Genomic DNA, 27,190 nt, shown 5'->3' with positions numbered 1-27,190 from the left:
GCCAGGGGACAGAAAGGGGCTTGGATAAACACCACGGTACTGGCTCTGCTGTGCTTGGAAGAGCTCCAGGCACAAGGGCTCTGGTGTCCAGATGGCAGGGCTCACCAGCACCAATTAATGGATGAAGAAAAGAAATCTGCTGCAATCAGCAAAATGCTGTGATTACCACATGGGACAGCCAAGTCACTGCAACATAACCACTATTCTTCGTGGGGGAGACAGCTCCTTGCAGGACCTTCACCATGGATATCAGGTAAAACTCATCGCTGTGAGCAGGATTCGAACCTGCGCAGGGAATCCCTATTGGATTTCGAGTCCAACGCCTTCACCCCTCGGCCATCACAGCCTTGGGCCCTGTGGTGGGGGGGACAAGACAGAACCACATTTTGCTGGGAGGTGGGGAAGTGTCTGGGATGTGTCACGATCTGCAAGGTGGGATTTGTGATGTGGTTCTTTTATTCGGTCTTAGAGTACAAAAGATTATCAGCAAACCAAGGACTTAAACAGCAAAACACACTTTATTGAGTGCTCATCAGCACTAATATGGGATAGAGGGAAAAGAGGAGAAAGCAAAGCATAAGAGAAAGAGAGTAAGGGGATTATAGCTACCAATGTCTAAGTCCACTCAGCCGTCCAACGACGCAGAGTCTTCTGTCCGCTGGGGAGATCTCAAAGAAAGGTAAGTTTGGGGTGTGATTTTATAGTCTTTAACAATGCGAGGGGCACAGGGCCAAAACCAGAGGAGATTGATGATCATTGTGATGAATTCCATTGCGCAGGGAGCAGGTGTAGGGTAAAAAACAAACCAAGTCTTGCAAGTCTTTGCTCACCAGCAGGAACGACGGCAATGTGTCATGTAAACCCATTGTGCAGGGTACAACGCACAAACCTTTGCTCACCAGCAAGAATGAGGACATGTGCAAACAATCACTGAGCAAACATCCACCTCAGCTAGGCCCAAACTCCCAAACCAAGTCCCTTGGTTTGTATTCAGGGTCTCAGCCTCTGTCCTAGAGACAGTTGTGAGACGGATGAGGGAATCTTCGGACCGTCTCTTCCAGGATGTCCCGGGAATTAAAAAACTGCGGCTCGTTGGTCTAGGGGTATGATTCTCGCTTAGGGTGCGAGAGGTCCCGGGTTCAAATCCCGGACGAGCCCTCTTTTTTTTGCCACACCCGCTGCTCACCACGGCCGCATCTCAAGCGCACTGCAAACATGCCCTCACATTCCCGCTCACCACCTCGGCCCCGGCCGGCACTGCAGCCGGCCGACACGGCCGCGGCCCATCTACACTCGGCCCCTTACACGGCCTCTGTGCCTGCAAAATAACCTCCCTGCTCTGCCCCACAAGTATTCCCCCTATTCCAACCCCCTCACCAGCCCAGTGACACCTAAGGGACCCTCAAGTGCTTGAAGCCCTTTTCCCGAGTTTGAGCGGCAGGCGAACGCAGCACACACAGCGATTGTCCCGGAGCAAGGAGAACGCCGGCACAGACGCTGTGTCGGGGCGGGGGATGTAGCTCAGCGGGAGAGCGCTTGCTTTGCATGCAAGAGGCCCTGGGATCAACCCCCAGCATCTCCATGTCCTTTTGCCTCTCCACACCCCTCTCTGATGCATGCGGGGCAGCCAAACACCCCCCAGATCCCCCCCAGAAAATCTCGGGGGCTGCCTGTGGATGTGGGATTGCCTCCTGGCACGCCAAAGCAGTCAGCGAGGAGCAGCCCGCAGATGCTGCAGGGTGTGGAGATACCCAGTGTTCCTTCCCTGGGGGGCTGACAGGGTGACCACTGGTGTTGGGGGGACCAGCCGGTTGGCAGGGAGGCGCTGGGTGTCCAAAAAGAGGGCTCGTCCGGGAGTTGAACCCGGGACCTCTCGCACCCTAAGCGAGAATCATACCCCTAGACCAACGAGCCAGCGTGCATCCTTTGCCCTGTGTCTGCCCTCTGGGCCGAGACACCCTGGACGCTTCCCTGCTGCCCAGCAAGATGCTGCTCCATGCACATGCTGCCACACGGGGCCCTGCCATGCACTCATACACCCCTTTACAGCCTGTGATAAATAGCATGTGTAAATTCGTGCTAAAGTTATAATCTTGTCTGACAAGTATCTTAGCATATTTCCAGGAAATCTTCCCTGACAATATTATAGTGATATGCAGCAAGGCCAACATGAATATTCATCTGCAAGGGGCATATTTCCAAGAAACCTCCGTCTGATAAGATTATAACAATATGCACTCATAAATATTCATCTGCAAGAGTGTATTTCCAAGAAACTGAACGAAATTACAACATATACACCCAAAACAGCATGAATATTTGTCTGCAAGAAGTGTATTCCAAAGGACCCCCAGAAAGCCTGAAAACATATAAAAAAGCCCCCTGGGACAATCGCAGTTTGTGAGGCATGGTGGAGAAGTGCTGCAGAAATCCTCCTCCCTGTCTCACCTGGTGCTGTTCACCCAGCACAGCACCCACCTGATTTTTGCTTATGGTTTCTTTTTACGATTTTTTTTTATCATAGAATATTTTTTTTTTATTAATCAAATTGGCTACTCATTTATAACACAGCCCTTCCACACCTCACACATGGCACCAGCTCACACTTCCCACACTGCTCACTGCAATCCCCCCTTACCACAGCCCCGGCATCGCTGCACCCCATGCACAGGCAGCAAAGACACCCCATGCACGGACAGCCCCTGGCACACAGACACGGCCATTTGCTGCCAATGACGTCAAACACAGCTCACAGGGGATCGTCTTTGCAGGATGCCCCATGGAGAAAGGTGGCACAAAAAACACTGGCCATTCCAACTGCTGCAAATAGCTGGTGAAGGGCATTTTATGAAGGGAAGAGGGGCTGGGAGTGAGACATGCTGGATCTGCAACCTCGTGGCCACAGCAAGAAGCACCTCCCCACTCCCAGAGTGTGAGAAGCTGCAGAGTCCCAGCTGCCTAATTGGGCAGATCCAGGTGATTCAACGAGGGCCTCACATGGCTCCTTGCACACTCTTGCTCCCATCCAGTCACCACATAGTTGCCAGGGGAAACCTGAGGTTGTGCCAGTGAGGAAAAGTCTCTGACGTCCAGATCCTTAAAGCAATTTAATCACAGCACAGGAACACAGGAGCTGCTCAAGACGGTGCTTCTGGGAATGGAGCCTGAACCAAGGTATCCCCACCCCAGAATGGGCGTCCCAGGGCCCTCTCCCTGCCCTTGCACAGGGCACGTAGATCAGTGGGAGAGCACTTGCTTTGCATGCATGAGGCCCTAGGATCCACTCCCAGCATCTCTATGTCCTTTTGCGTCCCCAGACCCCTCCCTGCTGGATGCAGGGCTGTCAGAGCTCCTTAGGAAAAGCCTAGCACTGCCTCCTGGCACCTCAAGCCTGCATAGAAATGCCCAAGGCTCTTTCCCTCCTCTGCCTGGAGGCTGCAGGGCACTGGAGCATTTTGTTTTCCTTCCCCACGAGTCTCGGGGTGCCTCTAGAAGTGAACATCAGTGCTGGGAGGGGCAGCTGGGAAGGAGGGCTGGTGGTGCCCAACATCTCTTCTGGAAGTTGGACGGATGAGGTGGGATGCACTGCTCTCTCCAGGATGTGGGACAGGGACATGAGGGGGTGTTCACTCAGCAAGACAGGAACCTTGTTCCACCTCCCCACACCACTCCCCCCAGTATCTTTTCCTCACCTCTCCCGGGTCTGCAAAACCTGGAGAATGCCGGGTGTGTCACTGCCCCGAGGGTGTCACAGTCCCTGCCTGGGGCGAGGGAGGATCAGGGGCTGCTCGTTGGGTAAAATTCGTCACTGTGAGCAGGATTCGAACCTGTGCAGGAAATCACTACTGGGTTTCGAGTCCAACGCCTTCACCCCTCGGCCATCACAGCCCTGGGCCCCATGGCGGGGGGGGCACCCTGGTGCCAGACAGGACCGCACCGCGTTTTACTGGGAGGTGGGGAAGTGTCCGGGATGTGTCGGGGGGGCGGGGCGGCTTGCGGGAAAAGTCGAGCACCTCGGCTCGTTGGTCTAGGGGTATGATTCTCGCTTAGGGTGCGAGAGGTCCCGGGTTCAAATCCCGGACGAGCCCTCTTTTTGGGCGCTCGTCTCTGGATTCCGGGCACACGTGGGGCTACACTGCCTTGCATGGGGGACACGGCGGGCCAAGCACGGCCCAACCATGGTCAGGATTGGTCCCCTCCTGAGTGGGAAAGGGCCTGTCGGGGCAGTGGGGAACGGCAGAGCACGGGGTCCATGCTGCCATTTCAGCAGTGGGTGGGCGGCACACCCCCACTTCCCACTTTCACTTTGGGAAAACGTGGTGTAAACGGAATTTATCATCGCCGCCTTATGGAGGAAGTGGAAAAAAACAAGTCACCAAGCAACTGGAGATGCTGGGGATTGAACCCAGGCCCTCTTACATGCGAAGCAAGCGCTCTCCCACTGAGCTACATCCCCTGCTGTAGAACTTTCTCTGGAGGGCATATTTTCCTACCACTGTAGGAGTCGTGTTTAAGTGTCAAAAGCGATGTTAGCTGAATGACAGGCGCTACAGCCACCCCACGGGATGCCGTTTGCAGGGAGCTGGGAATGCAAGGGCTGATCATCCAGCATCAGGTCAGTAGAGAGCAGCACTGAGGATCTCTTGCACCCAAAAGTGCAAGACACCTATCCCTACACCAACAGTCTGGAGTGTTGCACTCCTTTTGCCTCCCCAGCCCTACATTTTGGATTTCAGGGTACAGCTGAGGATGTGCTTTTCCCCACCAGACCCACAGCCTTGAGGAGGAATTTCCAGGCCAGCTATGCCAGGAGGCAACCCTAGGGCCTTTTGAAGGGACTCTGGCAACCCTGCATCCAGCAGGGAGGAGTCCAGGGAGGCAAAAGAACATGGAGATGCTGGGGGTTGATCCAAGGGCCTCTTGCATGCAAAGCAAGCACTCTTTTGCTGAGCTACACCCCTGCTCCAGCAGCAGCCAGTTGCTGCCAACCCTTGCTTGAAGCTCCATACTGCCTGCAGGAATTTGCCAAGCCAGGATGTGGGACCAGCCCTGTTCCAATTCGTGTCACGACCCCACAGATCCCTGTGTGGATTTGAGACAAGGGACAGGAGCTGTGAGTGCTGAGTAACCAGCAAATTCTACCATCTGCTCTATTTACCAAGCTCCCGTGGGTGTCAGCAGGGTGCTGCTGCTGCTATGGGTGCCATGGGGACGCAGCTCTAGGGGAGGATATGGGGAATTTTTCAGGACACAGTTCCTGAGGGTTGGGCTGTCTTTAGATGTGTTGGGGTGCGAAGATGAGCTGCTGCAGGAGCCTCAGCTGCTGGAGAGCCCCTTCACACAGGAAGAACAGTGCAAAGAGATGATTTGCAGACAGCAGTGATACTCCAATGCCGATTGTAACACATGGCTCTGCCAGAGCAGAGATTCCCCCCCTCCAAACTCCCTGAGCTGACCAAGGAGAACTGGGAGGATGGTTCAGCCACAGCATTTCATATCATAGAGGCGTGAAGGAGAGCAGGCAAATAAAACATTGCAGCCCACGATTTCCAGGTCTCGTAGCCCCCCACAGACACCCAGCTCCTTCAACCCCATGTAACCAGTGCTGACAGGAGTTACCCCACACAAGGAATTACTATATCACCCATCTCCTCTTTGGCTGGTATGCAGACACCTCTCAGCAAACATGAATTAACAGCCCTGGAATGTTTAATCAAACAACTCTTGAGTTTAAAACTTAGATTCCCTCCCAGGATCTTGCAAACTGTTGGGATCTGGGCTCTGTTTTCATTGCGCCCATCCCAATCTCTCCCTGAGGGCTGCCCTCCACAGCAAAAGCTTGGGGCAGAGGAGGGTGTAGGAGAGCTAGGAGCGATGTCTGCTGGTGATGTGGGCTCAGGATGACACAATGCTGGTGGAGCCAACAGGGCTGCGGGATACAAGTCTTGTGAGCCCCATTCCCACAAGGAGCACCAGGAGGGACAGACCAGCATGCCTGTGCCTTTTAATTTGCCTGCTTTTTCCCCCCGTGACTCACACATGTGGGCAGCCTGTTATTTTCCTGTTTTATGGGATCTCCAACCCCAGGGAAGAATCGGAGCCTTTGGCAGAGCCACTGTCTGTCTGTCTCCACAGGTGTGGCAGGGAGGGCACCTGAGCCCCTGCCCTGTGTTTGATCCCTGGGTGTCTGAGGTGGGATATCCTCAGTGATGCCCTCTCCTCCCTCTTATCCTGACCATACAGCCACTTTCTCTCCCCTTCCTCGATCTGGAAGGTTGGTCCAAGCTCCATCCATCCTGGCCTTGGACACATGCAGGGACTGGGTACACAAGTCCCAGCTCTCTGTCTGCCATGCCTGCAGGCCCCTAGCTCCAGGGGCTCTGTCTCTCACCTGGCTGACTCCGGCCAGCAGTCCTTGCCCCAGTAAGGAGGATGAGGGATGCTGCCTTTTGATGCAGCTCACTCTTCCTGCTTTGCCCTCAGCCCAGTGCCCCAGTGCCAGTCTGTGATACACCTTTTGCAGCCCAGTAAAGGCACAGGTGGTGGATCTGTCTCTTCATCCTCTCCCACTGCTGTGATACACCACAATTTTTGTCTTCTCAGCTGGATGTGCAGAGAAGCTGCAGATTGATGTGTTGACCCACCAAGGATCCAGACACCACCAATCCTTCCAGCTCTATCACCAACACCATGCTGCCTGGAGTTTCCATAGTATGATAGAATATCCTGAATTGGAAGGGGCCCATAAGGATCATCAAAGTCCAGCTCCTGGCTCTGCATAAGACACTCCAACAATCCCACCCTGTGCCTGACAGCGTTGTCCAAATGCTCTGGCAGCCTTGAGGTTGTGCCCATTCTCTGGGGAGCCTGTTCAGTGCCCCACCACACTCTGGGGGAAGAACCTTTTCCTGGTCCAGCTTAACCCTCCCCAGACAAAGTCTCTATTACAAAGTGAGGTCCCACTCATTTGCTGTTCATGGCAATCTCCCCTTTTCCACCACAGCTCTCCTTCCTCCTCAAACCATGAATTCCTCTCTCCTTCACACCTCATCTACCCCCAGGTAGGAAGGTACCCATCCTCCAGGAGCCTGAGGATACTGAATGACCACAGGGAGAAGATTTCCTCCAAGGCCATGAGGCAGCTGAGGGAAGATGGGAAGTGGGCAGGAGACATGAATCTCAACAGGTATGGCCAGAGGGTGATACCTGGGCTAAACTCCAGGGTCTTTTCAAAAGTGCTTCTGCTGCTTTTAAATTCTATAGGTAGGCAATACTGGGACCAAATGCCAGGACCCAGCTATTTCCCTCCATGTGCTTCTACCTGCTGAGTGTTATTTTTCCCCCCCATCTTGTTATATAGCTCTGTGTTTCTCACTGGAGCCTTTGGCTAAGCTGCCTCTACAGAAACCTGTATTTAGGGCCTGAACAGCAGGTCTGGGGGGGGCAGGGGGGAGATCCTGCCTGGGGCAAGGGCTGGCTTGCGGGGGAAATGTGGTGAATTCAGGACAGCCCTTGAGCTGGAAGCCAAGGAGGCACAGCTCCCAGCTGGAGTCAAGGCTCCCATGGGAGACAGAGTCCCCTGACCTTCAGGACAGGGAGCCCTAAGGGGCACTGAGGTCCTCATTTCCTTGACTAAGAGATCACAATTTTCAAGTCAAATCAAGGAGCTGTGTACATTTTTGGAGACACTGGATTTTCAGAAATAACAAATTAAAACCTGTATAACCTCATCAGTGGAGTCATTCAGTGCAAAGCTACATAAAAATTCTGTCCACCTACTCCCTCCTGGATGGTTCTGTGCAGCAGGCTTGGGGAAGGCAGCTGCACAAGACCCAGAGACCTACAGCTTCCCAACAAAACTTTTGCTGGAATTCCAAAGGTTTTTTGTAATTTTTTATTCAAAATTTTGCATCCTATCTCTGCAGATAATTTCCAGAGCTGGGATAAAAATATCTGAGCAGTCCTTGGAGGAAGGACACCTCCCTTCTCCTGGTGGACTGGCTGCTGAACAATTGCCATGCAAAGTTTCTCCAAATTAGGAGCACCTCTGCAAAAGTCTCCTGGGCAGTAAAACCAATTGAGCTTGGTCAAATGCTTTTGATAATCAATAGGCTTTCAAGCTCAGCATAATCCCTCATTATAAACATTCACAAGCTTTATGCAAATACTTCTATTCTTTCTTCCATCAGCTGAAAAGGTTCTGCCTGTTGATCCATGGCATCTTAAAAAGAGGCTCTACTCAATTCATGACATCTGCCAGAGATTCCAGTGTCCCCTATCCACAAAGCAACTCTCTTCTTTTTCACTCTTCACTGTCAGTCATTAAATACTGGGTAAGCTTGGCATAGGATGCCCATTCAAAGGAGCCCATCTCCCAAGAATCCCACTTCTACCTTTTTTCCCTGACTCTACATCCACCCTCCTTAGCTCAGCTCCCAAAAATATCGCTGCAAAAATGCAGGGTAAATGCCATTTTGAAATGTCAAACCTTCACATTCCCAGCTCCTTATAGGAATAGGCGATAAAGTCTGGTCCTGCGGGAATTCCTCTCTGAGCAGGTGCTTGCCGTGGGGCAGGAGGAGAGGTTTCCAGGATGAGAAGGTTGGCTTGGGACTGATCCCAGCAAACCACACACTTTTGTCAGCACAGGGGGAGCTGGGCAGCAGAAACCCCCATTACATGTAAAAACCAAAACTCCCCGGCAGCAACAAGCTGCCTCTAGAGGAGATCATCCCTCCAGACTTCTGAACAAGGGACAGCAGAAGACTTAGTCTATCATGTAGCAAGACTTTAATGAGAAGGAGACTGAACCAGTTCAGAGTACAAGTGCATTTCCAGCGCTCAACAACTAAATGGATAAACCCCACTTTGGGACAAACTGATCTCTACAAGGTGTCCCCTCGTCCCACCACCCCATGACTATCATTTGCCATCTACAGCTTGCTAGAAGCATTTATTTCCCAGCCAGCAGCAAATGTCGTGTAGAACATGGAAATATAAAGACTTAGTGAGATAAGAGGCATGGTTTGGATACAGAGGCATGGTTTGGAGTGACAAATGCGCATGGCTCCCATCCTCCTGGGGCAACTGCTGGGAAACCCAGGGGCATCTCCTTAGTCCTCTTCCCTAGTCTTGGTCATGTGCTTCGCCTGCCCTTCCTGACCACACAGCTGGCACGGCCAAGAAGAGGAGCCCTCCAGGGACACCCTACAGCCCGGTACCCAAGCACAGCAGTCCCGCCTTGCCCAGCCCCCGGGAGCCCACGGGGATGCCGCAGCAGCGCAGGTAGCTCCCAACCGCCGCGGACGCCGTGGAGCCCACCGTGGTGTTCTGCGGGAAGGAGCTGAGGATGGGTCCGGGCAGCGTGACCACGACTGTGGGCGGCTGGATGAAGGCGGTGGAGTCCCCGCAGCGGCGGAAGCAGGGCTGGTTGCAGCTGGTGGCCAGGGGCCGAGGACCGCAGGAGGAGGGCAGGCACAGGTCATAGCACGACATGGCTCGGCAAGGATGTGCACCTGAAAGCCAGACCCGGGGTGTAAAGGCAAGGCAGAGGCCAGTCTGTCCCTGCCAAGTCCTCACGCAATACCTCCCATAATAAGAGGCATGGGAGAGCGAGCTAGAGGGTGAGTTTGGATGGCTTAGAAATACCAAAAGAAGGCTTCCCCCTGCCTTGGTCCATAAACCACTCAGGAGAACGAGGGGAATTTGGTTTGAGCTGCAGGTTGGTCTGAGAAAGTTGGAGGCACCAGGTGCTGGGACCAGAAAGCAGACTCTTGCTCCAAGCTGACTGGGAGCCTTTGGCAAGCAAGGTGCTCACAAGATGCATGTGATGCATTTTGAAGCAAAACCCATTTAAGTCAACACGAGCTGAGCCATCCCATCCCAAAACATAAGGGACCTTTGATGCCCATCCATAAAAACAGGGACACATCAATCCCTTCAACCCAAGCATGTCCTGTTCTAATTTATTTTTCTCCTTCATCAAGGAAAATCACACAGGTTGCAACTCATTGTGTGGTTGCAGACCCTATAAGCCCTTCATCCTGCAGCCCCTTGCACTCTTCATTTTAAGGCAGAAATACACCCTTCACTGATGTCTTATGCATCTGGAAGGGAGAAGGGAGGTGTAGGGAAGGGGATGGAGCCCATCTCGACTTACCCAGATGGAGGTGGCAGTGGCAGCAGCTGGAGCAGGTGGTGGGGACAAGCACTGTCCCCACAGTTTTATAGGGTGGCCCAGCCCCCCAGGGGAGCGGGTGAATGCCTTCTGCCTGAAACTCCCCAACAACCAGCAGTTTTCTCCTGGAAAGCTCCCCCGACTGATTAAACAGTTCCCTCTTTCATCTCTCATGTTTTGCTTCCATGTAATACTGAGTAAGATTGAAATGATTTGGGCTACAGGCATTAATTACCTTCCTTCCTATGGCCAAGGGACATTTTAGGTCTTTATGCCACCAGGCAGGAGAGTGTTTCAGCAGAATGTAGGGCAGACGTATCCCTACCTTCCTCCCAGCACAACCAATTCAGCTCCATGGTGCACCTGAGGTGAGAACAGCGATGTAAAGAACATAAAGTAATGTCAAGTTCCGTGTAAGGAACATCCATCTGGAGTTAAATCCTGTGCCAGGGATGGCAGGAAAGCTGAGGGGCTGCAGGAGTGAGGATATGAGCTATGTGGACACAGGGACTTAACCCAGCATGAGCAATTTCTCATGGGTTTGGACCCACTTAGAGTATTTTCCTTTTTTTTTTTATTATTCCTCACACCTGGGTATGAGTCCTGCTTGGAAGTCACATCAGATTTTAAAAAATATTTTAAAAGCAAAAAAGTGGCTCTGAAGTCCACCCCCACAGGTGACACACACCTAAACTGGCTGATTTTGTGCAGGGAAACCTGTATTGAATTTCAAGAGCCCTTCCATCCTGCTCTTCAGATAGGGTAGCAGCAGTGAGCCAGAAGGTCACAGGTGTCCTTCCTCCTGATGGAGTGACATCACCAAGACAGGGTTAATTACAGTAATTACATGCTGTAACACCAGATCACTCAACCTGCACTTAAACGTGAATCACCTACATGGAGGGGGGGGCGGAGGGAGTTACTGATGTGGTCTCAAGCAGGACCATGATGAGCCATCATGAGCTCTAGAGGCAAGGAAAGTTTGAAAAAGTCTTTTCATTTCACACCAGCAGAGCCCAGTTGACGGCACAAACATCTCCTGCCCTGGAATAAATGCTGACAGTACCGGGACACATGTACTATGCGTGTATGAGGCTGTCAGCATCCTGTTAAAGATGTGCCTTGTGGGGTTTGGGGGGTCACTTGAGTTCTTGAGATGATTTGGCCACAATGGATCGCACTGAATGGTTCCTAGTGACTCCTCTCCACCCTGCCTGTCAGGGCAATGAAGCCTTTCCAAGGATCTGAGGCTGAGCTCAGCTATTTTTAAACATCATTCTGGAAGGGGAAAAAGGAAATCAGGCTTTCTGAGGTTCAGCAGAGGACATGGGTTTCAGAGAGAAGCAACCTGGTAACTACTGGAGTAAGACAGGATGCTGTGGGTTCATCATTCATAATCTCCTAAATGGTGACTTAGCAAGCAGGAAAAGATGAAGTTTTAGTTTAATCTTTACTGTGCTGCTTTTTGCACTACTCTTGAATAATTGATGCCACAAGTGCACCTTGGAAGTGCACCTTGGACCCACAGCCTGAGAATTAAACCCTTCTTCTACCAGTCTGGTTTTCTTTCTCTTTATTAATTAATTTCCCTTATTTTTGGGGGGGATTTTTTTGTGGGTTTTTGTTTGTTTGTTTTGTTTTGTTTTGTGTTGTGTTTTTTTTTGTTGTTGCTGTTGGGGTTTTTGTTTGTTTGGTTTTTTTGGTTTGGTTGGTTGGTTGGTTGGTTTTTGGGGTTTTTTTTTGGTTGGTTGGTTGGGGTTTTTTGTGCCTCTGTGCACTCCCATGATCTCAGGAAAACTTCCTGAGATTACTCCCTTCCAGGCTTCCAGTTTCTGTTCACATTGGACTATCATGTCCCAGAATAATATCCATGGATGCAGTGATACTTGGGATAAATGCCATGGGCCACTCAGAGGGGGACTGTTGTCAAATATGAACAGTTCTATGGACTGAAACAAGTCATTTTCCTAGAAAAGACAGCAGGGGAAACAAAAGGTACATGTTAAGAAATTAAAATAATCATTTTTGTGTAATGATTGAATTTTTTAAAAGGAAAGCAATAGGGAAAAGGCAGGTATTTGGGAGATAAATAAAGATTGAATTTTCAAATCCATATTCATTTCAGGAACGAGCACTTTCTGTGTGAGATGTGACTTTCTCTGGAAGAACCTCAAACCAGAGAAAATTTCACCAAACCAAACATGTCGGATCCATTTTCTTAACTTTTGCACAGATGCAGGATGTGTGGCCACCTCAGCCCTGCTTCTTCCTGCAGGTAAGGACATGAAAAACATGGTCCAGTATCAATAATCCATGTGTTTCCCTTCCTATCATCAGCCCCAGCAGCACTTTTCATTTTGATTTCCAACACCCCAAGGGCTGGATGTGTCCTAGACTGGTGGAGGGTGGGAGCTTTCCCCTGTCCTAAAATTTCTCCTGAAAGCTAAAGGCAAGAGCACACCTTAGAGCAGCAACAGACCTACCGCATCCCATCTCCAAGGAATGTCTGCATGCAATGTCTGCATCTCACCCAGGGCTTGCCTCCCAGCAGCAGAAGAGCCAGGGACCACTCCCAAGTGGCGGATGGATGAGTGGGACACCCCAGTGCCAGGAGGCAGAATCTTGATGCAGCCAGATCCAGGCATGGAGCATCCTGGCTGCCTGTGTCCTTGCCAGGTCAGACTCAGGGTGTCCAGGGCTACTGTGTGTAGCCCAGGGAGTGGAGCCCAGCTGGTGCCACTGGGGAGAGCCAGGCTCTGGCTGCCAGGTGCTGTCCTGGGGCTGCAGATGATCCAGTTCCACACTGCAACAGGATCCCTGTAATTACCGGCTCCCTGGGTGGGCTGATGCCCCACAGCACCACCCCTCATCACCGCCCACCGGGACTGGGACATGTGTGTGCCAGGGCAGGGTTGAAGGGTGTCCCAAGGGAATCAGTGGGGATTCTCTCCTGGCTGTCTGTGTCCTGCAAGTCCCAGGTCCCATCCTGTGACCCAATCTCCCTGCCATGCACTGCCATACCCCTGCACCCACCACCCCAGCCCATTTCACCATCTCCAGCTGCAAGTTGGTCTCTCTTCAGAGCTGGACCCAAACCCATGCATTTTTCCCAGGAAACCTCCCACAGATTCCTTGGAGGGCACCTGGATGTCCAGGCAGGGATATCCCCCTTTCCTGGGGTGGCAGAGCTTGACAAGCATCACAGTATCTCATGGGATGGGATGAGGCCAGTATTTCCCTGCAGCCTGGTCACGGTTTCTGGCTCAGGAGGGAAGCAGCTCCACACTGGTCCCCAGACATATCTCCCCAAGGCATGGGAAGGAAACGTAGTCAAAGGGAAAGTCAGAAAGGTAAGCTAAGCCTGAGCATCCTCACCTTGCCTTGAAGCCATGGCATTGCTTGGCCACATCCTCATCAGTGGAGTAGAGGGGAGAAAGGAAGGCAAGACTGGCATGATGCCTTTTCCCTGTGTGCCTCAAAGCACAGACACTGCCAAATGCAGGGCTTTCCTCTCTGCAAGACCACTGAGATTCCAGAGGCAGTTTTACCTCTTTCCTCTTCATCTTGCCATAGATCACAGTCTCCTGTCTTCAGGAATCTCTACTGTGAGCACTGCTCCAGGCACAGGGGGCAGCTGCCAGTGCACAGCAGCTCTGCCATCCCCAGAACAAGCACCTCATCGGCATCCCTGACAACGCCCAGAGGTGCCCAGTCCTGACCTTCCCTGACTACAGTTGAGTGCCTGTTTACCCCTGTCAAAAACGTGATGGGATGGCAGGAGAGGCTGGCAGGTGGGCTCAGGCATTGCTCAGAAGGGCCATGCCGGTCCCTGAGCCACCATGAGCAGGTTCAGCCCGCCGAAGCAGCAGTGCAGAGGTACATGTGATGAGTGTTTGACACAGGACAGCAAAACACGGAGAGTAGGAGGATACTGGGCAGGCTGTGCCAAAAGATCTAATCTAGGAGAAGGGGTTCCCAGGGCATCCGACGAGGGTGGGATTCGAACCCACGCGTGCAGAGCACAATGGATTAGCAGTCCATCGCCTTAACCACTCGGCCACCTCGTCCCCCATGCCAATTCCACTTTTTTAGCAGAATTTTTTTCAGCGGATTTTTTTGCTTTTTTTTTTTTCCCCCACAGACATCAATACTAGAGCTGCTTCTTCAGGATGTCCTTCGGTGTGCAAGGCTGGGCAAGGCAGAGCCTTGGCAGCCTCTGTCACAGCGGGGCAGGGAGACAAGCAAGCATTTGTGATTAATTTGCCCCTCTCCCTGTTCCCTTCTGTGTTCATAGGGTGGCAAAGGGTAATGTGGCATTTATTGCTGGCATGAAAAGATGTGCACCAGGCATCTCCATTACTCACCCACACCCAGCCTGTGTCCAGACAATTTTTCCTACATGATTCAGCACTGGTTGTGCAAAGTAATAGGGAACATGGTGGGCATCCAGACAGCATCTACTGTATCTCTCACTTCCCAGATCCCCTGGTTTCTGAAAACAGTTCAGGCCGTCTCTCCAATGTGAGGAGAAAAGGGAGAGGAAGCAGAAGGAAACATTTTACCCCCATAGTACAGTAATGAGGGACAGAGCACTGGGACTGACAGTGCCCAGAGCAGGACGAAGACCCCTAGCAGTGCCCTCAGCTTGGGACAGGGAAAAAAAATACACCCCTTGGCTGAGGCACCACTGGGAGTCGAACCCAGGATCTCCTGTTTACTAGACAGGCGCTTTGACCAACTGAGCCATGGTGCCCACTGTGCTCCCTCCCCCTGGGTGCTCCTTAAAATACCTGACCCTCTGCCCATATACCCCACACTGTTGCACCAGGCTTGGGGTACTCCAGCTGCAGCTACTCCATCTCTTTTTGCTGCTGGGAACCCTCCCAGTGCTGACCCAAGGCCCTGGCACAGAGAGCCCAACACATCCTGTAAGCACGACCAGCTGGGTTTGGGGGTCCCTAGACCTTACAGGGACATGCTGCCCCCTCCCCTTGTTCTGGCAGATCTGTGCCAGCTGCCACCCTACACTGCCCTGAGGTGACATCCTCACTCTCATCTCCCTCTCTGGCTGCTATCCCCAGCACCAAAGGTCATCCAAAGGCAGTGTTCACCCCGTGTCACACTATATTAGGAACAGCAATAAACACGACATGACTCTCTTAGCTGTATTGTCCAAGAGAGCAAAGTTTATTATTCTTGATCTTCTTTTATAGGTATGTTTGAGAACGTCTGAGAGGTAAAACTCTCATTGGTTATTAAAGCAACGCATCACCATTATTGGTTAAGTGGAACACCACCCACTGAATGTTTCTTGCAAGTAAATCCTAAACACCACCTGCAAAGATTGTTGTCCTTTACCAAAGACTGCTTAGATTCTTTCTTAAGCTTTCTCAGGCCAGAGTGAGAAGCCTGTGTAACTTAGTTTCAGATAGGCTCTGTGCTCCCTGCCTGCTTTCAGCATCCATAAAGCCAAGAGACACCGTCAGCCCCCCAGGGAAGGAACACTGGGTATCTCCACACCCTGCAGCACCTGGGTAGGGAGGGAAATCTCTGCGGGCTGCTCCTCGCTGACTGCTTTGGCGTGCCAGGAGGCAATCCCACATCCACAGGCAGCCCCCGAGATTTTCTGGGGGGGATCTGGGGGGTGTTTGGCTGCCCCGCATGCATCAGAGAGGGGTGTGGAGAGGCAAAAGGACATGGAGATGCTGGGGGTTGATCCCAGGGCCTCTTGCATGCAAAGCAAGCGCTCTCCCGCTGAGCTACATCCCCCGCCCCGACACAGCGTCTGTGCCGGCGTTCTCCTTGCTCCGGGACAATCGCTGTGTGTGCTGCGTTCGCCTGCCGCTCAAACTCGGGAAAAGGGCTTCAAGCACTTGAGGGTCCCTTAGGTGTCACTGGGCTGGTGAGGGGGTTGGAATAGGGGGAATACTTGTGGGGCAGAGCAGGGAGGTTATTTTGCAGGCACAGAGGCCGTGTAAGGGGCCGAGTGTAGATGGGCCGCGGCCGTGTCGGCCGGCTGCAGTGCCGGCCGGGGCCGAGGTGGTGAGCGGGAATGTGAGGGCATGTTTGCAGTGCGCTTGAGATGCGGCCGTGGTGAGCAGCGGGTGTGGCAAAAAAAAGAGGGCTCGTCCGGGATTTGAACCCGGGACCTCTCGCACCCTAAGCGAGAATCATACCCCTAGACCAACGAGCCGGGGTGCACTGCCCCTCCCGCAGTGCCCCGCCCTCGCCCGGCCCTCCAAAACGCTGCACCGCCGCTGCTGCTGCCCGGGGACCCCGGCCCGGGGCTGCTCCCTGCGCACGGCCTGCGCCCGCAGCCCCGCCGGCACAACCGCGCCATCAGCGCTGCAAACATGGCCCGGACATCCCGGACATCCGCACCCACGGACATTGCCCCGCACCCCGCTCGGCGCTGCCCGCACCGCCCGCAAGGCTCTTCCCCCTTCGCCCTCAGCACCGCGCCTCTCATAGCCGAGGGGTGAAGGTGCTGGACTCCAAATCCAAGGGGTTCTCCCTGTAGGTACGAATCCTGCTCATAGCAATGGGTTTTACCTGCCTAGGTGGGAGTTCATCCCACCTTGGTGTTCATGGCGTCTTATCCTTCTGCTGTCAAGGAATAGATAGCATCTTAGGGCAGGGAGCATGGATCACTGACTGTGGGGTCAGGGCAAAACCTCCTATCCCAGAGGGCAGGGAGCAGTGGGAGAAGTTGGGCACCCCGGGCTATTTCCTTTTACACATGGGCCAGGTGGGACCCACACACAACTGCCCAGGGCACTGGGGCCAAGATGCCAAACAATCCAGGTTTGGGGTGTGTTTCCGCCTTCAGGTATGAGGACACGTGGGTCTCACTCCCAGAGGAATCGTCTCTTTGGTCAGAGCCTGTCTTGTTTTTCTGTGGAGGTACAGAGCACTCTGGGGTCTTCCCCTTGTTCTCCTCCAGTCTCTTCAGGTTGGGGCTGGGCAGGATAAGTGGGGCAGCTGGGGGGGGGCTGGCATGGGGTGTGGGCACCCACTGTGCATCACTGCTGTGTCCCATCCTCCTGTTTCCCCCCCCCCCCCCCCAACTCCTGTGTCTGCCACACCCTCAGGCAGAACCAGCACTTTTTGGGGGTGTCTGTGGGGCTCTGCCAGCCCCACATGCAACAGGGGGTTGTCTAGAGAGGCAAAAGAACATGGAGATGCTGGGCGTTGTAATAAAGAATTGGGTAAATAAAAATTCGGAATAAGAAGTTTAAATAAAGTATGTATAGTTATAACTAAATGAAAGTATGGAATAAGGAATTCTCCTCCCGGTCGAGGTAGAATTCCTTTTCCAAAAATCACGAATTGCAAAAGAACCCCCCCCCAGATAACAGGTTTCAGCAGACTCATCAACTCGAAGGAAAGGACAGGACACAGGCCATCATAGAAACAAAAGAACCAGCCTAAAAGTCTACCTCCAGAGAAAGGCAACGCCCGGCCGATTTCGGCCGGAGACCATCAAGCAAGACAAAAGGGACGAGCCTCAGGAAAATGGTCGTTGCCAGAATCGAACACCACACCCGCCAAACCCATACTACAGAAACTCAATCAAGAAAGACAAAGAAGAGACTACTCCTCCGAGATATCCATCGGCGCTAGCCCGGATCCCTCGATTCTGCTGTGATGAAATATGTTAAAATACATACAGACTCACTTTGCATTTGAGGAGACTCTGCCCGGATACTTACTGACTCAATATTCTAGGCCAGGAAATCCATTCACCAGACAATCAGGGACATTTGGTGAATGGAAACTGGTTGGAATTCTAGCCTGGGGACATAAAATCCCTATAAAAACCCAGGCCAGAGAACCCTCAGACGTGGATTTGGGAACACCTATACCTTGCGTATAGACCCTGTCCACCCAGCGCTGCGCTGTCCATTTATTGTGGTTTTTTTCCTCGCTGTTTGTTGCTTTATTAATTTATAATAAATTAATCTTTGTTAATCTTTAATTTGCCGCTGCATTTATAACAGCGTTAATCTCAGGGCCTCTTGCATGCAAAGCAAGCACTCTCCTGCTGAGATACATGCACCTGTGCAAGGGCAGAGTGGTGCCCAAAGGTCCCTGCTGTCCTCATGGTCCACCTGCCCCTGTGGCTGCTGGATCTAGGGAAGTTATGCACCATGGATACCTCCAAATGCTGGCCCCCACCTCCTGGGCAACACAAGATGGATTTCCTTGTTCCAGCCTGTGCCAAGGGGCAAAAGGCAGCATCAGCCACCCTTCTCAACTCCCAGAATTGTGGGGCATGGATACGGGACATGAATCTCACTTAAAGTGTGAGAGGTCGTGGATTCAGCTCTAGGATGAGCTCACCTTTTTTGGCACCTACCTTCTTTGGCTGGTACATGGGACTGTGGCATAACCAAGGCTCTGGCACAGAGGGCTGGGTGCCCCTTCCTGGCTGAGTGGGCAGGATGGAGCCCCAGGGCTGGCAAGGTGTGCTCCAGGGATGAGGGGACCCAGCCAGGCCCTCTCCCTGCCTTTCACAGGGGAATGTAGTTCAGTGGGAGAGCGCTTGCTTTACATGTACGAGGCTCTGGGATCAGCTCCCAGTATCTCCATGTCCTTTTGCCCCTCCAAGAGCTGCTGTATCCCTGGACATCCTTGGAGGATGCTTCCCGGTGCTGCCTGCTTTGTGACCAAGGCACCTGAATTTTTTCCAGCCATCAGTAAATATCCTTTCAAGTTCTCTTTTCCAAACCCTCCAGGTGTGGGTGCTGGGGCTGAGCAGAGCCCCACACCAGGCTGGGAGATGGCATAACCTGAGGCAAAGTTGTATGTCCCCAGCCCTCCACACGTTGGGGAGAGACACCAGTGGCTGTGATGGCCGAGGGGTGAAGGCGTTGGACTTGAAATCCAATAGGGATTTCCCTGCGCAGGTTCGAATCCTGCTCACAGCGACAGGTTTTACCCACGGCTGGAAAGGGGGGAGGGTGCCCTTCCTTCAGGATTTTGATCCCTGGAGACCAGTGGACAGAGAAGGGACAGTACTCTTGCACTGACTGGGCACTAGTGGGCTTGTGGACTCTAGGCTCAACTCCTGGATTACCCCTCGTTTTTGGTACCTGTGGCCAGGCATGGCCTCTGATAGGCATAGGCAGCCTCCCTAGCTGGGCGGCCCCTGGGCTGGGATGGTCCCATCATGGTGTTGCCCAGTGCCCGTGAGCACAGGCACAGCTCAGCCGTGGCCAGAGCTGGTCCCCTCCTGGGTTGGGAAGGAGCTGTCAGGGCAGTGGGGAACGGCTGAGTGGGGATTATGCTATCACTGCAGCCTCAGGGGGAAGTTCTCATGGTGCATCCCTCACCTTTGGGGAGCCCTTCCAGATGTAGATGCAAGTTTATCATCACTGGCCCGTGGAAGAGGTAGGTTTGAGAAGGGAAAAAAAGCTGGAGATGCTGGGGGTTGAACCCAGGGCCTCTTACATGCGAAGCAAGCGCTCTCCCACTGAGCTACATCCCCTGCCTGGGCCCCCCACACCTGGGGGCTCTGCTGACCCCCCTGCTCCTCATGGCCCCGTTTTAAAACCAGGCAGGTGCAGCCCATAGCCATGCTGTGCTGGGCAGAGTGGGAGCTTCAGATGAAGTTTAGAAACTCACAATGAACCATGACATGCAGAGAAGAACCCCTGGCTTTCTAAACTTTTCAGAGAGGAGCCTGTGTGTGGCTGGATCCAACCTTAGCCCCAGAGTTTGTCAGCGGTTTGTCTCTATTGTATAGGTGTAGTAGAGGCTTTATACAGCTTTATCCTGCAGGATTAAAAATAAAGCAGATATACAAATATATATCATTTATTATGATGATTAGACAACAAAGATCTTAATCAGAATTATTTACTACACAATTTAGATGCTATAACAACTATTACAATATAGTGCATTGTGAAGGAATATTGAAGCAATTATATTAAAGCAAATGTATTAAACTACCAAAACAAATTATTAAGTAGAGGCTGATTTTTCCCACCCAGACCAGTAACTGGGGGCAAATCTCTTTGGCTCTGCTTTAAGAAGAGACCTTGAGGAATGTCCCTACTCCAGGGGGGAATCTCCACACATACACTTCAAGAAAGGATCTGTCAGAAAACCCTGCCATTCAAATTTGGGACTTTTACAGTATAAAAGGAGTCAGGTAAGTCCAGACCAGTTGTAGCAGCTCAACAGCTTTAGTAAAGTTATCAGTAATATTATTTGTTTGTTCCTTTATCTTTACCTAGATCTGGTATTTTACCAGATCTACTATATCTTAATCTCACCATCAGGATGTTTAAATTTGGATTGATGAGTCAGGCTGGTTTCAGCTGTATTCAACACCAAAGGCAGCATGACCCCTTTTTATTCGTTTAACACTAATAGTTTGGGAAATGGAGCGTTGTTTGAGTTGTTTCCTCCATTCCTGCTACATATGCCGAGGTGACATCCCTACAATCAGTGCTCTCAATGGTGTTCATGCATCAGAGACAGACAGAGCTACCACAGGTCCCATCTCACCCCAGGCATGTCTGTGAATACTTGAAGTGAAAAAAGGGTTTTCTGCCTCGTTGTAACACCTGGCTCGTTGGTCTAGGGGTATGATTCTCGCTTCGGGTGCGAGAGGTCCCGGGTTCAAATCCCGGACGAGCCCTCGTTTTGGGCACCCATGTGCCTTTGGATGTGGTGGGGTCAGGGCAGGGGTGGAGAGGAGGGGAAGCAGTGTCTACAGAGCAGCGATGGGTAGCGTGTTTTGGGCTAGCACGTCCCTAAACCAGGAGGAGGGCTTCGGAAGCAGCAGTGGGGAAGGGTGGAGTGCAGCCTGTGACAGTCGGGTTTGGAGCCGTGGGGGCGGAGTGGGGCAAGAAGACGAGGCAAACGCCCCTTACTTTTGTACAGGGGGATGTAGCTCAGCGGGAGAGCGCTTGCTTTGCATGCAAGAGGCCCTGGGATCAACCCCCAGCATCTCCATGTCCTTTTGCCTCTCCACACCCCTCTCTGATGCATGCGGGGCAGCCAAACACCCCCCAGATCCCCCCCAGAAAATCTCGGGGGCTGCCTGTGGATGTGGGATTGCCTCCTGGCACGCCAAAGCAGTCAGCGAGGAGCAGCCCGCAGATGCTGCAGGGTGTGGAGATACCCAGTGTTCCTTCCCTGGGGGGCTGACAGGGTGACCACTGGTGTTGGGGGGACCAGCCGGTTGGCAGGGAGGCGCTGGGTGTCCAAAAAGAGGGCTCGTCCGGGAGTTGAACCCGGGACCTCTCGCACACCTAAGCGAGAATCATACCCCTAGACCAACGAGCCAGCGTGCATCCTTTGCCCTGTGTCTGCCCTCTGGGCCGAGACACCCTGGACGCTTCCCTGCTGCCCAGCAAGATGCTGCTCCATGCACACGCTGCCACACGGGGCCCTGCCTGCACATGGGCACCACACACGTGCACCCATACACCCCTTAACAGCCCTTCCACACATGGCACCAGCTCACACTTCCCACACTGCTCACTGCAATCCCCCCTTACCACAGCCCCGGCATCGCTGCACCCCATGCACAGGCAGCAAAGACACCCCATGCACGGACAGCCCCTGGCACACAGACACGGCCATTTGCTGCCAATGACGTCAAACACAGCTCACAGGGGATCGTCTTTGCAGGATGCCCCATGGAGAAAGGTGGCACAAAAAACACTGGCCATTCCAACTGCTGCAAATAGCTGGTGAAGGGCATTTTATGAAGGGAAGAGGGGCTGGGAGTGAGACATGCTGGATCTGCAACCTCGTGGCCACAGCAAGAAGCACCTCCCCACTCCCAGAGTGGATGAGGCCACACAGAACCTCAGCTACCTGTGAGCCCCCCAAAGGATCTGGGAGATGCACTGGGGGCAGAGCTGGTGCACCCTGGCTTATTGGTCTAGTGGTATGATTCTTGCTCTGGGTGCAAGTGGTCCTGAGGTTCAGCTCCCAGATGAGCCCTTCCTTTTGGCCACCCACCATGTCCAGCGCTGGGGGTGACCCTTGCTGGCTGGGTACATCCCTGCAGGAAGGATGGACTCCAAAGGACTGGTGGCAAGATGCTGCTGGAGGAAACAGATGTAGTGCAGACCAATCCCCAGTATTCTCATGTCCTTTTGCCTACTCAACCCCCTCTCTGCTGGTTGACGGGCTGCCAGAGCTCCCCAGGAAAGGCCTGGTGCTGTGTCATGGCATCCCAAGGCTGTGTTAAAATTTCATGTCCTTATCCCTACCCTCTCTAGAGGCAGTTCATAGGAGGCCTTTTCTTAACTTCCCCAAGGGAGTCAGGATGTCTTTCGGGGTGAACATGAATGCTGGAGGGAGCAACTCAGAAGGAGGATGGTAGTGGGTGCAAAATAGGCAGATTTATCCAAGAGTTGAATCCAGGACCACTTGCACTCTAAAACGAGAATCGCACACCCAGACCAATGAGGTGGTATACACTGCCTCCCCAGGGATGTGGGACAGGTCTATGAAGAGGAAATCACTCAGCATCCGGAATGCAAAATCTGGGGAGTCCCGGGGTTATCATAGTCCCTGCCTGGGACATTGAGGAGCTCCCAAGGGAGAAGAGAGGGTAGGAGTGGGTTGCTCTGGCTGTTCATGACGCTCCCGTATTCAGCTCCTCCCGGGAACCCCAGCGGGGGTACTTAGGCGTTCGGTAAAACCTATGAGCAGGATTCGAACCCCTATTGGATTTGGAGTCCAGCACCTTCACCCCTCGGCTATGAGAGGCGCGGTGCTGAGGGCGAAGGGGGAAGAGCCTTGCGGGCGGTGCGGGCAGCGCCGAGCGGGGTGCGGGGCAATGTCCGTGGGTGCGGATGTCCGGGATGTCCGGGCCATGTTTGCAGCGCTGATGGCGCGGTTGTGCCGGCGGGGCTGCGGGCGCAGGCCGTGCGCAGGGAGCAGCCCCGGGCCGGGGTCCCCGGGCAGCAGCAGCGGCGGTGCAGCGTTTTGGCGGGCCGGGCGAGGGCGGGGCACTGCGGGAGGGGCAGTGCACCCCGGCTCGTTGGTCTAGGGGTATGATTCTCGCTTAGGGTGCGAGAGGTCCCGGGTTCAAATCCCGGACGAGCCCTCTTTTTTTGCTATCACCACCCTCCTCCGCTGTGGCCGGTGCAGAGCCCAACGGGAGCCGGCCACCGTCTTTTACCCCTCAGGGACACGGCAGTGCTGGGGCTTTGAGCTTAACGTGACAGACAGAGCGTCACACGGGGCTGTGACCTGTCCCTGGTGTCCCAACCCACTGTTTTAGAGAGTGGCTCTGTTTTTGAGTCGGCAGCAGGATGGGGATGGGCTGGGAAGGGCTGTGTCTATGGCCATGGGGCACCCCTGGCAGTGGGGCAGGTTGGGGCTCTGCCTCAGCTGGTCAAAGTACCTGTCTAGCAAACAGGAGATTCGACTTCCGATGCTACCTGGGTCTGGGACAGTGTTTTTCCCGCCTGGCCCAAGTTGGGGGCACTGCTGGGGGTTCCCCACTGCCCCTCTTTGCCTCTCTCAATGATGACGCTGACTCAGGGCAGTTTGGGTACTCTTATTTCTTATTTCTGAAAGCTTATTTCAGGGTCCCCAGGGTTCCCCGCTGGATGTAGTAATGACCAAGGCATCACTCCCACCAGGACCTGCTCCTTTCTCTGCCCCATGGCACCTGCAAGTCACCATGCTGGAGGGATCTGGCAGCATCTCAGGTACCTTCCCAGGGTGCCCAGATCTGTCCAATGACCTGAATGAGGCTCAGGAGAGGGCTAATCTCCTCTGCATGGGGAGAAGGGAGCTGTTTGGATCCCTCTCCAGGTAAATCACCCAGAACCACACCCAGCATCGCAGTACCAGGGGGGCTCAGGGTGGTGTGGGGCCAGGGCACCTTTCTCTGCCCCTCTGGGCTCCCACCACATGCAGGATGAGATTTGCATATTGCCTTTCACCTTCTTTGCTGCTTTTTCTCCAGTTACAATGAACGGGCATAATTACCAACAACTCTTATGGGAAAAACCCTCCTTCCTTGCCCACTCTCCCCACAGTACCCAGGGTATTGTTATAAATTTGTATTGTGATATTGGCTTTCGCAGGTGAATATTATATGTTAAATACTTTTTAGCTATGTATGTACTTTTTTCTTGCTAACAAATTTTAAGCTTAAAAGAATTTCCTAGGTACAGGGCAAGGAAACCCCAGAGGGCAAGGACAGTGGGGCCCAAGCTGCTTATCAGGAGAACAATAGAGCCCAAAGTGTTATCAGCAGAAGATATTGTAATAAATGTAGTTATGAATAAAAATTCGTAAAGACCTAAATAAATATATCTGTAGTTATAATAACATGAGAGAATATAAAATATAGTGTGGCCAAGGATTCCTCCCTAGGTCCAGCCGCAAACATCCATGTTAGAGATAACAATTCTAGCCGGCACCGGGATAACGATCCTAGCCGGCGCCCATCAACCTAAAAGAATAAGCAGGACACGGGCCATCAGGCTGGACAAAGAAAAAAGCCCAGCCGAGATATTCTTCGGCTCCAACACCGGAGCCAACCACTCCATCCTGATGGCCCAAACCAGGATGAAATCAAAGAACACCCAAGACCTTTTTACATATGAGGAGACTCTGCCCCACTGTCTATTGATTCAGTTCGCCGGTTCCAGGAAATCCATTCAACCAACTATCAAGACGCTTCATTGAACAGTGACTACTCGGAGTTTTGGCCTCAGGGCACAAAACGCCTATAAAAACCCTGGACATTCTACCCTCCGTGTGGATTTCGGTAAATCTGTACCGCTGGGTATAGACCCCTGTCCACCCAGCGCTGCGCTGATCTATTTTATTGTGGTTTTTTCTCCCGTTTGTGATTGAAATTGTTTTATAATAAATCGCTGTCTATATTAATCATATTTTGCCGTTGCATTTATAACAATATGAAGACCAGCTGCCCTCAGGGGAAGGATGAGGAGCCTGGACTGTTATCAACAAATGACCATTTGCAAAAGAAAGGAAACCAAACTCCAAAATAATGCTCATCAGCAAGAATAATGATGACCAGCAAAAATAGTGCTGACCAGCAGAAAATAAAAATGTTCTAAATAGGTGGAACCAGGGAGGGGACATGTTAAATACTTCTTGAAAAAGTTTGAATATGCATCAAATCCTCACAGCAGGAGGGGATAAAAGGAGTGATCCCAAGATACCAGGTATGTTCCTGGCAACCCACCAGGGCACCCGGCTGTTTTAACCCTTTGCTTTATTTCTTTTGTCTCCTAATTGTCTTTTGTTTATATTAAATTATTTTTATAATTAAGTGAATCTCGTTTTTAATAGTATCCATCCATGGTTTCACCCTTCCTTCGTCCCAGTGCACTTCCCTATTGCACTATCCGTTTCGGAAGGTTATCGCCTGACCGACTGCTCAACAGCTACTTTCGGCTGTAACTGCTCTTGTAAGGATTTCTGAGTGCTTCCTTTTCCATGAGTCTTGGATAAGAGACTTCCAGCTCCTCCACACTACGTCAATTCCTGCTGTCATCCCCTTCCCAAAATCTCCAGGGCACGGGTGACTTTTGATCCACGGGTGATATGCAGATAGAAAAAGAACTCTATAACACGCAGAGTAATTACAAGAGTAGGTATGAATTTATTCAGTGCTGAGGTGTATGGGGGATATCTCTTCCGAAAAGCATGCACACTTTTGAGCTTTGGCTTTCTCTTTTTATCCTTTACAAACTAGGGTTGCACAATACACCTAAAACGTATTCATTTCCTAACCCCGCCTTGTTCTTGCTTCATATTAAAATTAGCCCCTTTGCTAATTGCGCACTGCTGGTTTTTGGTCAGTTCGGTGGTGCTTTGGGGGATTTGGGATGAGGTCTCTTTGGCTGAACTTTCACCTTGTTTTCTTGCACATGCTCTTTCTAGTCCTTTGACCACCTTTTGGACTTAGATACCATTCTTTCCGGCTTAGGGGTCCAAAGAATCCCCTTATTTTGTGGTGCCTTTTTCTTTGCATCTTGTTTGTGTATTCTAGCTCTTTATCTTATCTTGCAGTCTCCTCCTTTCTTGCTCTTGTCAGCTTCTCTCTTCTGGTCAGGCATTTCTTTATGCTTAATTCTTAATTCTTAATATCTCTGTTTCGTGGGGAGGATGTAGATGACACGGTAGACCAGGCACTTGCTAGGGCCATTTCCCCTCTGCCCCCCGCCGAGTCCGGTGTGCCGCAAGAATCCGAGCCCACCTCGAGGGTCCCGGTTCTCCCCACGCAGCAGCAAAATCTCGACGAAGGTGGGATTCGAACCCACGCGTGCAGAGCACAATGGATTAGCAGTCCATCGCCTTAACCACTCGGCCACCTCGTCCCTCCGCAGAGCCTGCCGCCCCCTGCCGGCCTGACGCGGCCGTCGCAGCCCTTCCCACCTGGTCCCAGGGACCATCCAAGTCCCATCGCCTTCCTGCCCGGGGGAGGCCTGGCGCGAGGAACACGTTCTGACGCCCTCTTAGCGCAGTAGGCAGCGCGTCAGTCTCATAATCTGAAGGTCCTGAGTTCGAGCCTCAGAGAGGGCAACATTTTGGGGTTTTTTTGGGGTCTTTTTTTGCCTCTCTGCGGCCACGCGAGGTGGCTCTACAGTGCGCCCGGCCCGGACACTACCGAAGCCTTGGTCCGGCCCCTGCGGCGGGCGGTCCCCACGGACCCTCGCGGGCGCGGGTGGAGGCGCGGAGTGGGTGGTTGCCACGGGTGCGGGCCGAGCTGAGGCGCGGGCGCCCCGTGGCGGGACGAGGTGGCCGAGTGGTTAAGGCGATGGACTGCTAATCCATTGTGCTCTGCACGCGTGGGTTCGAATCCCACCTTCGTCGAGATTTTTGCTGCTGCCCTAGGTACTCCATCTATAGATAAATGGTATGGGGGAGGCCGGGAGCGAGACCAGCCCCCCAGACTGGTACCCGGGTAACAGCAGCCCCCCGGGTAACAGCAGCCACATCCCCCCTTCCCCCTCAAGAGCATCTCATACCATGAACTTTAACAGAGGA

General features: G+C 52.7%; 1 protein-coding gene, 1 long non-coding RNA gene and 19 other non-coding genes across 21 annotated transcripts; 10 read left to right on the top strand and 11 right to left on the bottom strand.

Annotated features, from left to right (window-relative positions):
* Positions 1 to 129: 129 nt before the first annotated feature.
* LOC147652064 (uncharacterized) lies at positions 130 to 12,589 on the top strand. Its single transcript, XR_015289435.1, has 3 exons — positions 130 to 253; positions 7,062 to 7,186; positions 12,303 to 12,589. It is a non-coding gene; the product is annotated as an uncharacterized LOC147652064 (long non-coding RNA).
* On the bottom strand, positions 265 to 346 carry TRNAS-CGA (transfer RNA serine (anticodon CGA)). Its single transcript has one exon. It is a non-coding gene; the product is annotated as a tRNA-Ser (tRNA).
* On the top strand, positions 1,087 to 1,158 carry TRNAP-AGG (transfer RNA proline (anticodon AGG)). The gene has a single exon. It is a non-coding gene; the product is annotated as a tRNA-Pro (tRNA).
* Positions 1,511 to 1,582, top strand: TRNAA-UGC (transfer RNA alanine (anticodon UGC)). Its single transcript has one exon. It is a non-coding gene; the product is annotated as a tRNA-Ala (tRNA).
* On the bottom strand, positions 1,843 to 1,914 carry TRNAP-AGG (transfer RNA proline (anticodon AGG)). The gene has a single exon. It is a non-coding gene; the product is annotated as a tRNA-Pro (tRNA).
* TRNAS-CGA (transfer RNA serine (anticodon CGA)) lies at positions 3,807 to 3,888 on the bottom strand. Its single transcript has one exon. It is a non-coding gene; the product is annotated as a tRNA-Ser (tRNA).
* Positions 4,017 to 4,088, top strand: TRNAP-AGG (transfer RNA proline (anticodon AGG)). Its single transcript has one exon. It is a non-coding gene; the product is annotated as a tRNA-Pro (tRNA).
* On the bottom strand, positions 4,385 to 4,456 carry TRNAA-CGC (transfer RNA alanine (anticodon CGC)). The gene has a single exon. It is a non-coding gene; the product is annotated as a tRNA-Ala (tRNA).
* LOC111931771 (feather beta keratin-like) lies at positions 9,208 to 9,495 on the bottom strand. Its single transcript, XM_023930491.1, has one exon. The coding sequence runs from the start codon at positions 9,493 to 9,495 to the stop codon at positions 9,208 to 9,210; it is 288 nt and encodes a 95-aa protein (XP_023786259.1).
* A 1,573-nt stretch (positions 12,590 to 14,162) lies between the features above and the next one.
* TRNAS-GCU (transfer RNA serine (anticodon GCU)) lies at positions 14,163 to 14,244 on the bottom strand. The gene has a single exon. It is a non-coding gene; the product is annotated as a tRNA-Ser (tRNA).
* A 612-nt stretch (positions 14,245 to 14,856) lies between these two features.
* Positions 14,857 to 14,930, bottom strand: TRNAT-AGU (transfer RNA threonine (anticodon AGU)). The gene has a single exon. It is a non-coding gene; the product is annotated as a tRNA-Thr (tRNA).
* Positions 14,931 to 15,874: 944 nt separating this feature from the next.
* On the bottom strand, positions 15,875 to 15,946 carry TRNAA-UGC (transfer RNA alanine (anticodon UGC)). The gene has a single exon. It is a non-coding gene; the product is annotated as a tRNA-Ala (tRNA).
* A 352-nt stretch (positions 15,947 to 16,298) lies between these two features.
* TRNAP-AGG (transfer RNA proline (anticodon AGG)) lies at positions 16,299 to 16,370 on the bottom strand. Its single transcript has one exon. It is a non-coding gene; the product is annotated as a tRNA-Pro (tRNA).
* Positions 16,371 to 19,024: 2,654 nt separating this feature from the next.
* Positions 19,025 to 19,107, top strand: TRNAS-UGA (transfer RNA serine (anticodon UGA)). The gene has a single exon. It is a non-coding gene; the product is annotated as a tRNA-Ser (tRNA).
* Positions 19,108 to 19,595: 488 nt separating this feature from the next.
* TRNAA-CGC (transfer RNA alanine (anticodon CGC)) lies at positions 19,596 to 19,667 on the bottom strand. The gene has a single exon. It is a non-coding gene; the product is annotated as a tRNA-Ala (tRNA).
* Positions 19,668 to 20,756: 1,089 nt separating this feature from the next.
* TRNAP-CGG (transfer RNA proline (anticodon CGG)) lies at positions 20,757 to 20,828 on the top strand. The gene has a single exon. It is a non-coding gene; the product is annotated as a tRNA-Pro (tRNA).
* A 245-nt stretch (positions 20,829 to 21,073) lies between these two features.
* TRNAA-UGC (transfer RNA alanine (anticodon UGC)) lies at positions 21,074 to 21,145 on the top strand. The gene has a single exon. It is a non-coding gene; the product is annotated as a tRNA-Ala (tRNA).
* Positions 21,146 to 23,186: 2,041 nt separating this feature from the next.
* Positions 23,187 to 23,258, top strand: TRNAP-AGG (transfer RNA proline (anticodon AGG)). The gene has a single exon. It is a non-coding gene; the product is annotated as a tRNA-Pro (tRNA).
* Positions 23,259 to 26,438: 3,180 nt separating this feature from the next.
* On the bottom strand, positions 26,439 to 26,520 carry TRNAS-GCU (transfer RNA serine (anticodon GCU)). Its single transcript has one exon. It is a non-coding gene; the product is annotated as a tRNA-Ser (tRNA).
* A 132-nt stretch (positions 26,521 to 26,652) lies between these two features.
* TRNAM-CAU (transfer RNA methionine (anticodon CAU)) lies at positions 26,653 to 26,725 on the top strand. Its single transcript has one exon. It is a non-coding gene; the product is annotated as a tRNA-Met (tRNA).
* Positions 26,726 to 26,934: 209 nt separating this feature from the next.
* TRNAS-GCU (transfer RNA serine (anticodon GCU)) lies at positions 26,935 to 27,016 on the top strand. The gene has a single exon. It is a non-coding gene; the product is annotated as a tRNA-Ser (tRNA).
* Positions 27,017 to 27,190: the final 174 nt, after the last annotated feature.

The sequence above is a fragment of the Cyanistes caeruleus genome, chromosome 7 (assembly GCF_971803275.1).
Source record: "Cyanistes caeruleus chromosome 7, bCyaCae1.hap1.1, whole genome shotgun sequence".
In the NCBI taxonomy this organism is placed as follows: Eukaryota; Metazoa; Chordata; class Aves; order Passeriformes; family Paridae; genus Cyanistes; species Cyanistes caeruleus.
Note: the sequence above shows the minus strand (reverse complement) of the source record. Positions and strands in the feature narration are given on the sequence as shown.

What these genes read in the sequence shown, in the direction of transcription:
- LOC111931771 (XM_023930491.1), bottom strand. Translation starts at nt 9,495, where the DNA reads ATGTCGTGCTATGACCTGTGCCTGCCCTCCTCCTGCGGTCCTCGGCCC.